This window comes from Grampus griseus (assembly GCF_964374135.1).
Source record: "Grampus griseus genome assembly, chromosome: X".
NCBI lineage: Eukaryota > Metazoa > Chordata > Mammalia > Artiodactyla > Delphinidae > Grampus > Grampus griseus.
Genome location: NC_138999.1, coordinates 66,963,561 through 66,976,288, shown reverse-complemented (window position 1 = coordinate 66,976,288; position 12,728 = coordinate 66,963,561). Strand labels below are relative to the sequence as shown.

Below are 12,728 nucleotides of genomic sequence, written 5' to 3'. Positions count from 1 at the left end.
GTATTTGATCTATTATTTTCTGAACTTTTTTATATTTTGAAGGTGAATGAAAGACAAGAGAGACTAAGGCCCAACAACATTATTAGAGGTTTGCTTAAAATTTGGCACCTTGTGGTAGAGCTGTAACTATGTCTTAGAGCTCCTACCTGTATGTTCAAAATATTTTAAATAAGTTAAAAACAAGTTTTTTTTAATTAATTGGACTCTATTCCCTGAGAACTCCTGTACTGTTGTAAATATCTCAATACTTATATTTTATTCATCTCCAGATACTTTAAAAAGTAATCCTTAATATCAAATTTGCATCAACTAGCAGAAAGGACAGTTATGATTAATCTAAAATTTAAGTCTGTTACATTTTAAATACCAGCAAAGTTGGTTCGCTCCATTAGAGAGCTACATTACTCAGATTCAAATTATATGTGAATATCACTGTGAATATTTTTCACATAACCTCATAGTTTAAGGCTTTATAATTTAACATTATTCATAAATAAATCATTTTATGAGATAATTCAGCTCCCTCTGGTGGTAAAAATTTTTTAAAACTTTCTTTTAAAAACTGTAGATCAGTTCCCCCTTTTTAAAGCTAGGTCAGAAACAAAAACTACCCAAAAAGCAAATACCATTCAAATACAAATTCTCATTTTTTTATTCTAGAACCAGGTGGATATGCTGCTTCAAGAAATGGCAGATGAAGCTGGGTAAGAAATTATTGAGATGCTTTTGAAATAATCTTGATTTAATATCTACAAGTCCTACAATTATGTAATGTGGATAAAAATATCACCAATGGTCAGAGTTAGGTTTTTGACCCTAGAATTTAGTGCTTCAAGGACCTTTAGAACATCCAGCTCTTTGTCATGCTCATAAAAATATGACTTTGTTCCAATCATCTTAGTATTTTCTTAAAAATCTCTGGAGATAGATTTGGTTAGTGTGTGATAAGAAATGAAGGAAGGTGACTGAGGGAGGCAGGAGTGTTTAAAAAGTTTCCTCTGTACCGTCTGTGTTCAGCATATATCAAATGTCTAATTGTTTTTAATAGGATCTTCCAAAAGAATTCTACTATGATCAGGCCATTAAGTCTTTTTTTTTTAATTTTTTTTTAACATCTTTATTGGGGTATAATTGCTTTACAATGGTGTGTTAGTTTCTGCTTTATAACAAAGCGAATCAGTCATACATAAACATATGTTCCCATATGTCTTCCCTCTTGCGTCTCCCTCCCTCCCACCCTCCCTATCCCACCCCTCCAGGCTGTCACAACGCACCGAGCCAATATCCCTGTGCCATGCAGCTGCTTCCCACTAGCTATCTACCTTACTACGTTTGTTAGTGTGTATATGCCCATGACTCTCTCTCGCCCTGTCACAGCTCACCCTTCCCCCTCCCCATAACCTCAAGTCCGTTCTCTAGGAGGTCTGCGTCTTTATTCCAGCTTTACCCCTAGGTTCTTCATGACATCTTTTTTCTTAAATTCCATATATATGTGTTAGCATACGGTATTTGTCTTTTTCTTTCTGACTTACTTCACTCTGTATGACAGACTCTAGGTCTATCCACCTCATTACAAATAGCTCAATTTCGTTTCTTTTTATGGCTGAGTAATATTCCATTGTATATATGTGCCACATCTTCTTTATCCATTCATCCGATGATGGGCATTTAGGTTGTTTCCATCTCCGGGCTATTGTAAATAGAGCTGCAATGAACATTTTGGTACATGACTCTTTTTGAATTTTGGTTTTCTCAGGGTATATGCCCAGTAGTGGAATTGCTGGGTCATATGGTAGTTCTATTTGTAGTTTTTGAAGGAACCTCCATACTGTTCTCCATAGTGGCTGAACCAATTCACAATCCCACCAGCAGTGCAAGAGTGTTCCCTTTTCTCCACACCCTCTCCAGCATTTATTGTTTCTAGATTTTTTGATGATGGCCATTCTGACTGGTGTGAGATGATATCTCATTGTACTTTTGATTTGCATTTCTCTAATGATTAATGATGTTGAGCATTCTTTCATGTGTTTGTTGGCAATCTGTATATCTTCTTTGGAGAAATGTCTGTTTAGGTCTTCTGCCCATTTTTGTATTGGGTTGTTTGTTTTCTTGTTATTGAGTTGCATGAGCTGCTTGTAAATTTTGGAGATTAATCCTTTGTCGGTTGCTTCATTTGCAAATATTTTCTCCCATTCTGAGGGTTGTCTTTTGGTCTTGTTTATGGTTTCCTTTGCTGTGCAAAAGCTTTGAAGTTTCATTAGGTCCCATTTGTTTATTTTTGTTTTTATTTCCATTACTCTAGGAGGTGGGTCAGAAAGGATCTTGCTGTGATTTATGTCATAGAGTGTTCTGCCTATGTTTTCCTCTAAGAGTTTGATAGTTTCTGGCCTTACATTTAGGTCTTTAATCCATTTTAAGCTTATTTTTGTGTATGGTGTTAGGGAGTGATCTAATCTCATACTTTTACATGTACCTGTCCAGTTTTCCCAGCACCACTTATTGAAGAGGCTGTCCTTTCTCCACTGTACATTACTGCCACCTTTATCAAAGATAAGGTGTCCATATGTGCATGGGTTTATCTCTGGGCTTTCTATCCTGTTCCATTGATCTATCTTTCTGTTTTTGTGTCAGTACCATACCGTCTTGATAACTGTAGCTTTGTAGTATAGTTTGAAGTCAGGGAGCCTGATTCCTCCAGTTCCTTCTTTCGTTCTCAAGATTGCTTTGGCTATTCGGGGTCTTTTGTGTTTCCATACAAATTGCAAAATTTTTTGTTCTAGTTCTGTGAAAAATGCCAGTGGTAGTTTGATAGGGATTGCATTGAATCTATAGATTGCTTTGGGTAGTAGAGTCATTTTCACAATGTTGATTCTTCCAATCCAAGAACATGGTATATCTCTCCATCTATTTGTATCATCTTTAATTTCTTTCATCAGTGTCTTATAATTTTCTGCATACAGGTCTTTTGTCTCCTTAGGTAGGTTTATTCCTAGATATTTTATTCTTTTTGTTGCAGTGGTAAATGGGAGTGTTATCTTGATTTCACTTTCAGATTTCTCATCATTAGTATATAGGAATGCCAGAGATTTCTGTGCATTAATTTTGTATCCTGCCACTTTACCAAATTCATTGATTAGCTCTAGTAGTTTTCTGGTAGCATCTTTAGGGTTCTCTATGTATAGGATCATGTCATCTGCAAACAGTGACAGCTTTACTTCTTCTTTTCCGATTTGGATTCCTTTTATTTCCTTTTCTTCTCTGATGGCTGTGGCTAAAACTTCCAAAACTATGTTGAATAAGAGTGGTGAGAGTGGGCAACCTTGTCTTGTTCCTGATCTTAGTGGAAATGCTTTCAGTTTTTCACCATTGAGGATGATGTTTGCTGTGGGCTTGTCATATATGGCCTTTATTATGTTGAGGAAAGTTCCCTCTATGCCTACTTTCTGCAGGGTTTTTATCATAAATGGGTGTTGAATTTTGTCAAAAGCTTTCTCTGCATCTAGTGAGATGATCATACGGTTTTTCTCCTTCAATTTGTTAATACGGTTTATCACATTGATAGATTTGCGTATATTGAAGAATCCTTGCATTCCTGGAATAAACCCCACTTGATCATGGTGTATGATCCTTTTAATGTGCTGTTGGATTCCGTTTGCTAGTATTTTGTGGAGGATTTTTGCATCTATGTTCATTAGTGATATTGGCCTGTAGTTTTCTTTCTTTGTGACATCCTTGTCTGGTTTTGGTATCAAGGTGATGGTGGCCTCGTAGAAGGAGTTTGGGAGTGTTCCTCCCTCTGCTATATTTTGGAAGAGTTTGAGAAGGATAGGTGTTAGCTCTTCTCTAAATGTTTGATAGAATTCGCCTGTGAAGCCATCTGGTCCTGGGCTTTTGTTTGTTGGAAGATTTTTAATCACAGTTTCAATTTCAGTGCTTGTGATTGGTCTGTTCATATTTTCTATTTCTTCCTGATTCAGTCTTGGCACGTTGTGCATTTCTAAGAATTTGTCCATTTCTTCCAGATTGTCCATTTTATTGGCATAGAGTTGCTTGTAGTAATCTCTCATGATCTCTTTTATTTCTGCAGTGTCAGTTGTTACCTTTCCTTTTTCATTTCTAATTCTATTGATTTGAGTCTTCTCCCTTTTTTTCTTGATGAGTCTGGCTAGTGGTTTATCTATTTTGTTTATCTTCTCAAAGAACCAGCTTTAATTTTATTGATCTTTGCTATTGTTTCCTTCATTTCTTTTTCATTTATTTCTGATCTGATTTTTATGATTTCTTTCCTTCTGCTAGCTTTGGGGTTTTTTTGTTCTTCTTTCTCTAATTGCTTGAGGTGCAAGGTTAGGTTGTTTATTCTAGATGTTTCCTGCTTCTTAAGGTGGGCTTGTATTGCTATAAACTTCCCCCTTAGAACTGCTTTTGCTGCATCCCACAGGTTTTGGGTCATCGTGTCTCCATTGTCATTTGCTTCTAGGTATTTTTTGATTTCCTCTTTGATTTCTTCAGTGATCACTTCATTATTAAGTAGTGTATTGTTTAGCCTCCATGTGTTTGTATTTTTTACAGATCTTTTCCTGTAATTGATATCTAGTCTCATGGCGTTGTAGTCAGAAAAGATACTTGATACAATTTCAATTTTCTTAAATTTACCAAGGCTTGATTTGTGACCTAAGATATGATCTATCCTGGAGAATGTTCCATGAGCACTTGAGAAAAATGTGTATTCTGTTGTTTTTGGATGGAGTGTCCTATAAATATCAATTAAGTCCATCTTGTTTAATGTATCATTTAAAGCTTGTGTTTCCTTATTTATTTTCATTTTGGATGATCTGTCCATGGGTGAAAGTGGGGTGTTTAAGTCCCCTACTATGAATGTGTTACTGTCGATTTCCCCTTTTATGGCTGTTAGTATTTGCCTTATGTATTGAGGTGCTCCTATGTTGGGTGCATAAATATTTACAATTGTTATATCTTCTTCTTGGATCGATCCCTTGATCATTATGTAGTGTCCTTCTTTGTCTCTTTTAATAGTCCTTATTTTAAAGTCTATTTTATCTGATATGAGAATTGCTACTCCAGCTTTCTTTTGGTTTCCATTTGCATGGAATATCTTTTTCCATCCCCTTACTTTCAGTCTGTATGTGTCTCTAGGTCTGAAGTGGGTCTTTTGTAGACAGCATATATAAGGGTCTTGTTTTTGTATCCATTCAGCTAATCTGTGTCTTTTGGTTGGAGCATTTAGTCCATTTACATTTAAGGTAATTATCGATATGTATGTTCCTATTCCCATTTTCTAAATTGTTTTGGGTTCGTTATTATAGGTCTTTTCCTTCTCTTGTGTTTCTTGCCTAGAGAAGATCCTTTAGCATTTGTTGTAAAGCTGGTTTGGTGGTGCTGAACTCTCTCAGCTTTTGCTTGTCTGTAAAGGTTTTAATTTCTCCATCAAATCTGAATGAGATCCTTGCTGGGTAGAGTAGTCTTGGCTGCAGGTTTTTCTCCTTCATCACTTTTCAGTATGTCCTGCCACTCCCTTCTGGCTTGTAGGGTTTCTGCTGAGAGATCAGCTGTTAACCTTATGGGGATTCCCTTATGTGTTATTTGTTGTTTTTCCCTTGCTGCTTTTAATATGCTTTCTTTGTATTTAATTTTTGACAGTTTGATTAATATGTGTCTTGGCGTATTTCTCCTTGGATTTATCCTGTATGGGAGACTCTGTGCTTCCTGGACTTGATTAACTATTTCCTTTCCCATATTAGGGAAGTTTTCAACTATAATCTCTTCAAATATTTTCTCAGTCCCTTTCTTTTTCTCTTCTTCTTCTGGAACCCCTATAATTCGAATGTTGGTGCGTTTAATGTTGTCCCAGAGGTCTCTGAGACTGTCCTCAGTTCTTTTCATTCTTTTTTCTTTATTCTGCTCTGCAGTAGTTATTTCCACTATTTTATCTTCCAGGTCACTTATCCGTTCTTCTGCCTCAGTTATTCTGCTATTGATCCCATCTAGAGTACTTTTAATTTCATTTATTGTGTTGTTCATCGTTGCTTGTTTCATCTTTAGTTCTTCTAGGTCCTTGTTAACTGATTCTTGCATTTTGTCCAATCTATTGTCCATTCTATCTCCAAGATTTCAGATCAACCTTACTATCATTATTCGGAATTCTTTTTCAGGTAGATTGCCTATTTCCTCTTCATTTGTTAGGTCTGGTGCATTTTTATCTTGCTCCTTTATCTGCTGTGTGTTTTTCTGTCTTCTCATTTTGCTTATCTTACTGTGTTTGGGGTCTCCTTTTTGCAGGCTGCAGGTTCGTAGTTCCTCCTGTTTTTGATGTCTGTCTCCAGTGGCTAAGGTTGGTTCAGTGGGTTGTGTAGGCTTCCTGGTGGAGGGGACTAGTGCCTGTGTTGTGGTGGATGAGGCTGGATCTTGTCTCTCTAGTGGGCAGGTTCACGTCTGGTGGTGTGTTTTGGGGTGTCTGTGGCCTTATTATGATTTTAGGCAGCCTCTCTGCTAATGGGTGGGGTTGTGTTGCTGTTTCGCTAGTTGTTTGGCATAGGTTTTCCAGCACTGTGGCTTGCTGGTCGTTGAATGAAGCTGGGTGCTGGTGTTAAGATGGAGGTCTCTGGGAGATTTTCGTCGTTTGATATTATGTGGAGCTGGGAGGTCTCTTGTTGACCAGTGTCCTGAAGTTGGCTCTCCTACCTCAGAGGCAGAGCCCTGCCTCCTGGCTGGAGCACCAAGAGCTTTTCATCCACACGGCTCAGGATAAAAGGGAGAAAAAGTAGAGGGAATTAGTAGAAGTATGAGGAAAGAAAGAAGGAAAGGAGGGTAGGAAGGAAGGAAGAAAGAAAGAAAGAAGCAAAGAAGGAAAGAAAGGGAGGGAGGGAGTGAGGAAGGAAGGAAGGAGGGAAAGAAGGAAAAAAGACAGACAGAAAGAAGATACAGTAAAAATAAAATAAAGTATAATAAAGTTATTGAATTAAAAAATTCTTATTTAGAAAAAAAAAGGGACGGATAGAACCTTAGGACAAATGTTGGAAGCAAAGCTATTCAGACAAAATCTTACACAGAAGCATACACATACACCCTCACTAAAAGAGGTAAATGGGGAAAAATCATAAATCTTGCTGTCAGAGACCACCTCCTCAATTTGGGATGATTCGTTGTCTAAAGGAGGGAAGGAAGGAAAGAAAGAAAGAAAGAAAGAAAGAAAGAAAGAAAGAAAGAAAGAACGAAGGTAAAGTATAATAACGTTATTAAAATTAATTATTAAGAAAAAAAAAACATGGACGGATAGAACCCTAGGACAAATGGTGGAAGCAAGACTATACAGACAAGATCTCACACAGAAGCATACACATACACATTCACAAAAAGAGGAAAAGGGAAAAAATCATAGATCTTGCTCCTAAAATCCACTTCCTTAATTTGGGATGATTGGTTGTCTATTCAGGTATTCCACAGATGCAGGGTATATCAAGTTGATTGTGGAGCTTTAATTCGCTGCTTCTGAGGCTGCTGGGAGAGATTTCCCTTTCTCTTCTTTGTACTCACAGCTCCCAGGGCTCAGCTTTGGATTTGGCCCTGCCACTGCGTGTAGGTCGCTGGAGGGCGTCTGTTTTTTGCTCAGACAGGATGGGGTTAAAAGAGCCGCTGATTCGGGGGCTCTGGCGCACTCAGGCCGGCGGGGAGGGAGGGGCACGGAGTGCGGGGCGGTCCTGCGGTGGCAAAGGCCGGCGTGACTTTGCACCAGCCTGAGGCGCGCTGTGCGTTCTCCCGGGGAAGTTGTCCCTGGATCCCGGGAACCTGGCAGTGGCGGGCTGCACAGGCTCCGCGGAAGAGGGGTGTGGAGAGTGACCTGTGCTCGCACACAGGCCCCTTGGTGGCGGCAGCAGCAGCCTTAACGTCTCCCGCCCGCCTCTGGATTCCGTGCTTTCAGCCGCGGCTCGCGCCCGTCTCTGGGGTCCGCGCTTTCAGCCGCGGCTCGCGCCCGTCTCTGGGGTTCGCGCTTTTAGCCGCGGCTCGCGCCCGTCTCTGGAGTTCCTTTAAGCAGCGTTCTTAAACCCCTCTCCTCACGCCCCAGGAAACAAAGAGGGAAGGAAAGTCTCCTGCCTCTTCGGCAGGTGCAAACTTTTCCCCGGACTCCCTCCCGGCTAGCTGTGGTGCACTAACCCCTTCAGGCTATGTTCAAGCCGCCAACCCCAGTCCTCTCCCTGCGCTCCGTCCAAAATGGAAACCCGAGCCTCAGAGCCTCAGCTCGCAGCCCCGCCTGCCCCGGCGAGTGAGCAGACAAGCCTCTCGGGACGGTGAGTGCCGGTCAGCACAGATCCTCTGTGCGGGAATCTCCCCGCTTTGCCCTCCGCACCCGTTGCTGTGCACTCCTCCGTGGCTTCGAAGCTCCCCCCTCCACCTCCCGCAGTCTCCGCCCGCGAAGGGGCTTCCTAGTGTGTGGAAACTTTTCCTCCTTCACAGCTCCCTCCCACTGGTGCAGGTGCCGTCCCTATTCTTTTGTCTCTGTTTTTTCTTTTTTTCTTTTGCCCTACCCAGGTACTTGGGGAGTTTCTTGCCTTTTGGGAGGTCTGAGGTCTTCTGCTAGAGTTCAGTAGGTGTTCTGTAGGAGTTGTTCCACGTGTAGATGTATTTCTGGTGTATCTGTGGGGAGGAAGGTGATCTCCGCGTCTTACTCTTCCGCCATCTTCCGCCTTTCCTAGGCCATTAAGTCTTAAGCCAAGTTTGAGTCCTGCAAACTGAGCAATATGTGCAAAACATCCAAGGAGTTCAAAAGATGGCAGCATTTTATTTTTGTAGATGGTTATTTGTTGTTTAAAAAAGTAAATAATTAACACCCTTTCTGGCCCAACTATTAGAAATAGGGTATCTGTTAGGCTATTTATTTTAGGCTCTTCATGTTTGAGGGGAATGACTTGACTCTAATATTATCAGTGCTACAGAAGTCATGTTATATCAGTATTCTCTGGTATTTTACTTAGTTCAAGAGAACATTATAGTAAAGAATTAAAAATATTTTTTCAAAGATAAAGATTAAAACTGGGTGATACTAAAGTTTTATGCTTTATCTTCAAAGGTAGAGTAATAGGTTGAAATAAGGTTCTTAAAGACACCTGGAAAATAGAGTTGATTAATATTATTCTAGTGTTGAAACTAATGCTTAATTAGAAAGAACTTAATTAGTTACCAGCTCTTTAGTTCACTGTTGTATCTTTCATTAGTGGGTTAAAACCTAGGTTAATAAATCAGGTTTGCAATATTTGAGAACAGGGCCAGAGGGTAGGTGGTACACTATTTTGCTTTGTTAGTATCTAATATAGCCCATATCCAACAAGGAGTTAGTAAGAAGGATGATTTTTAAGTATTACAGGAGAGACTAAGGCATGTGTAAAAAGACTCCATTTTATTAATATGAGGCTAAAAACTTGTTTCTCTTTGTACCAAAGACGAAATAAGAAGATTGGGCTTGAAAATAGAGCAAGGGAGGTCTTTCAAAACGAATATTGCCGTATCACAGCCTTACTGACTCTCAGTGGAAATCAAGTTCAGTAGACAACTTTTTTATAAGATTTAGAATAGGATTTCTCAAACTTGACACTGTTGACATTTTGGGCTAATAATCCTAGGGGCTGTCCTATGTATGTAGGATGTTTAGTAGTGTCCCTGGCATCTACCCACAAGTAATATCACCCCTCCCCCCAGGTGTGACAGCCAAAAATGCCTCCATACAATGACAAATGTTCCTTGAGTGTAGGGAGCCAAAATCGAGTGATTACTTCTGTCAATAATGGGTGGTGACTGGAGCAGTAGAAATAGGTAGAACCATTGATGTCGAAATACCCATCCTTATAGATGTTTAAGTATAGCAAAATTTTAGTATACTATATCTTTACCTTTTAAATAACAATCTGTCTCTAGAATCTCCTAATGATGAAGTTACTGTATTCACTGTAGTGTTTTCAAACTGGAGTTGGCATACGCTCGTCTAGAGACAGGCAGAAAGAGTAGTTTGTATCCTCAGGAGTATTTATAATGGAGATTAAAATCGTGGCCTTGGAAGGAGACAAACCTGGATTTGAATCCTATCTGTCACTAGAGTGATCTTGGGCAAGTGTACTTAACTTTTCTAAACTTCAGTTATATGGGTAGATGCAAGTAATGATTTCTAGCAAGGGTAGCTCAGGATCTAAACACTGAACTTGAAGTTAGCTCAAATGTTAGATATGGATATTGATCCTGAGGCTACATATGTCTAACCTGTTTTATCTTTTTTTGGCACATTAATTTTCTTTACAGTAGAAGACATATAGTAATCTCCAGTAAATTCAGTACATTGGATAACCATTGTTTTGGTCTTTCTTTTTGTTCAGATGACCAGATCATTATCCTATATTTTATTCACTTTTCTATCATAAGATTATTATCCACATGGGTTGCCACTAGGACTCAACAAAAACTCTTTAAAATTCCTAAGGTGGACATTCAGAATATGTATTATTATTATTATTTTTTTTTTGCTGTACGCAGGCCTCTCACTGTTGTGGCCTCTCCCGTTGCGGAGCACAGGCTCCGGACGCACAGGCTCAGCGGCCATGGCTCATGGGCCCAGCCGCTCTGTGGCATGTGGGATCTTCCCAGACCGGGGCACGAACCCGTGTCCCCTGCATCAGCAGGTGGACTCTCAACCACTGCACCACCAGGGAAGCCCAGAATTTGTATTTTTGAATTAATTAATTTATTTATTTTCTCTAGTTGCGGCGTTGGGGGGGCTACTCTTCGTTGTGATGCGAGGGCTTCTCATTGCGGTGGCTTCTCTTGTTGCAGAGCACCGGCTCTGGGTGCGTGGGCTCTAGAGCGCAGGCTCAGTAGTTGTGGCACAGGGGCTTAGTTGCTCCACTGCATGTGGGATATTCCAGGACCAGGGATCGAACCCATGTCCCCTGTACTGGCAGGCGGATTCTTAACCACTGCACCACCAGGAAAGTCCCCAGAATATTTTTAAGTTCTATTTGCATCTATAAAATTGAACCAGTATTATGTTTATTTAAGTTAAGGTAAAATGCTAGGTAGAATATTCAGATTTGCAATAAGCATGTTTTTGTAATTTATAATAACAATTATAAGCTTGTTATAATTAGATAAGGAGAAAAATGCTTATATTAACATTCATTTATGTTAATTATTTTAAAATTGTAGCCTTGATCTCAGTATGGAACTACCACAAGGTCAAACAGGTTGTTTTGGCACAGGTGTTACTTCCATGGAACAGGTAGAAGTTGGATTTTATCTTGATTTGTATGAACTTGATGAATGAATTAAATATATGTGTATTTATATGTATATATAAGCAAATATATTCTCCTTTTATCTATTATAAAGAGTATTTTTCTACTATAATATGACATCATCGTAAATAAGCAAGATGTAATTAGCCTTTAACTCCTTAATGATGGACATTGCATGCATATTTCATTTAACAATTGAATTTGTTCCCCTTCATAGCCTTCTGCTCTATTAAGTTCTCCATTTATTTTGAAATGTTTAAAAAAAGTAAATTCTTAATATTTTTGTGTGAATTTTTGAGACAAGATTTTAAATCTTATTTGAATATGAGCTATTTAAAATATTAGTGATTTATATTTGTCACAGCCCTGTGACTTTTAATTTTTGCTTTCTCCAGGATGAACTATCACAGAGACTTGCTCGTCTACGTGATCAAGTGTAATTTAAAGAACTGGCGCTTTTGTTTACTTCACTGGCTTCTGAAATATTTTCTGTGTATGTATAGATAAGTTTCACTCCAATTACAATAAGAATGCCATACATTACAGAATGCTTAACACTATTTGTATATAATGCTTTCTTTTACCTTGCTGTACTTTCCAGTACTTTAATTCCAGAGAGTTTCCACCTTGACAGATTTTACAGTTTTGTATATTATGTTGAAAAGTGCAAGAGACGGGTTTTTGTAGGTGTCTTAGACTGAGCTAGCATTAACTTGTTGTATATGAAATATCTTCCTCAAAAATTACATTAAAAAATCTAGGACCAAAGTACTACAGAATAAAGTACTTTATACAGAATAAAGTATAGAATAAAAGTTTTGGTTTCTTTTTAACTCAAGGTAGTTTTAAATCTCTGTCTACATTCACATGTGATGCATAAAAATAAAAACAGGGAAAATATGTTTACTTAATATGTTTACATAACCAAAAACACCTCATTTAGCGTCATACAATGGACAGTGCTACTTTTTGTGTTTTATGTTTGTTTTTGCTATTCAAGCAGAAATTCAGTTGACTTTTAATATGTATTCATCAACTTTTAAATTTAGATTACTATGAGAATCTTTACCTAGTAATTTAATGACTATTAATTGAATTCCTTAAATAAAAAATTTTTTCATTGATAAAAAATCTGCAAAATTAAATCAAAGAAATTAAGGTTTGCTCATTAAATATTTTTCTCTTTGGTAAATATCACTGTTAAGACTCACCAAGAAATTCAACATTTCATACTTTTAAATGAAAGTGAAACACATTTTTAATGATTACCCAATTTGCACTCAACCCTTGTTAGGTTGTATTTTAAAAGGAGATTAATTTGCATGGCCTTAACATCATTTACATTTCTGACAGAATTGTTGATTGGTTTTCAAAAATCTTGGCCTGTGTTTTTAAACCAACCAACAAAAAATAACAAAACAAAATTGAACCAACTCA

The 12,728-nt window shown here is 38.3% G+C and overlaps 1 protein-coding gene across 2 annotated transcripts in view; it reads left to right on the top strand.

The window, feature by feature from the left end:
- LOC309839687 (charged multivesicular body protein 1B2-like) overlaps positions 1 to 12,295 on the top strand; it is a 38,388-nt gene extending 26,093 nt beyond the window's left edge. For both annotated transcript variants that reach the window (XM_082681562.1, XM_082681563.1), the window contains exons 7-9: positions 661 to 704; positions 11,203 to 11,275; positions 11,687 to 12,295. In XM_082681562.1, coding sequence (XP_082537688.1) covers positions 661 to 704; positions 11,203 to 11,275; positions 11,687 to 11,731 — 162 coding nt within the window. In that variant the 3' untranslated portion in view covers positions 11,732 to 12,295. The remainder of the gene's footprint in view (positions 1 to 660; positions 705 to 11,202; positions 11,276 to 11,686) is intronic.
- Positions 12,296 to 12,728: the final 433 nt, after the last annotated feature.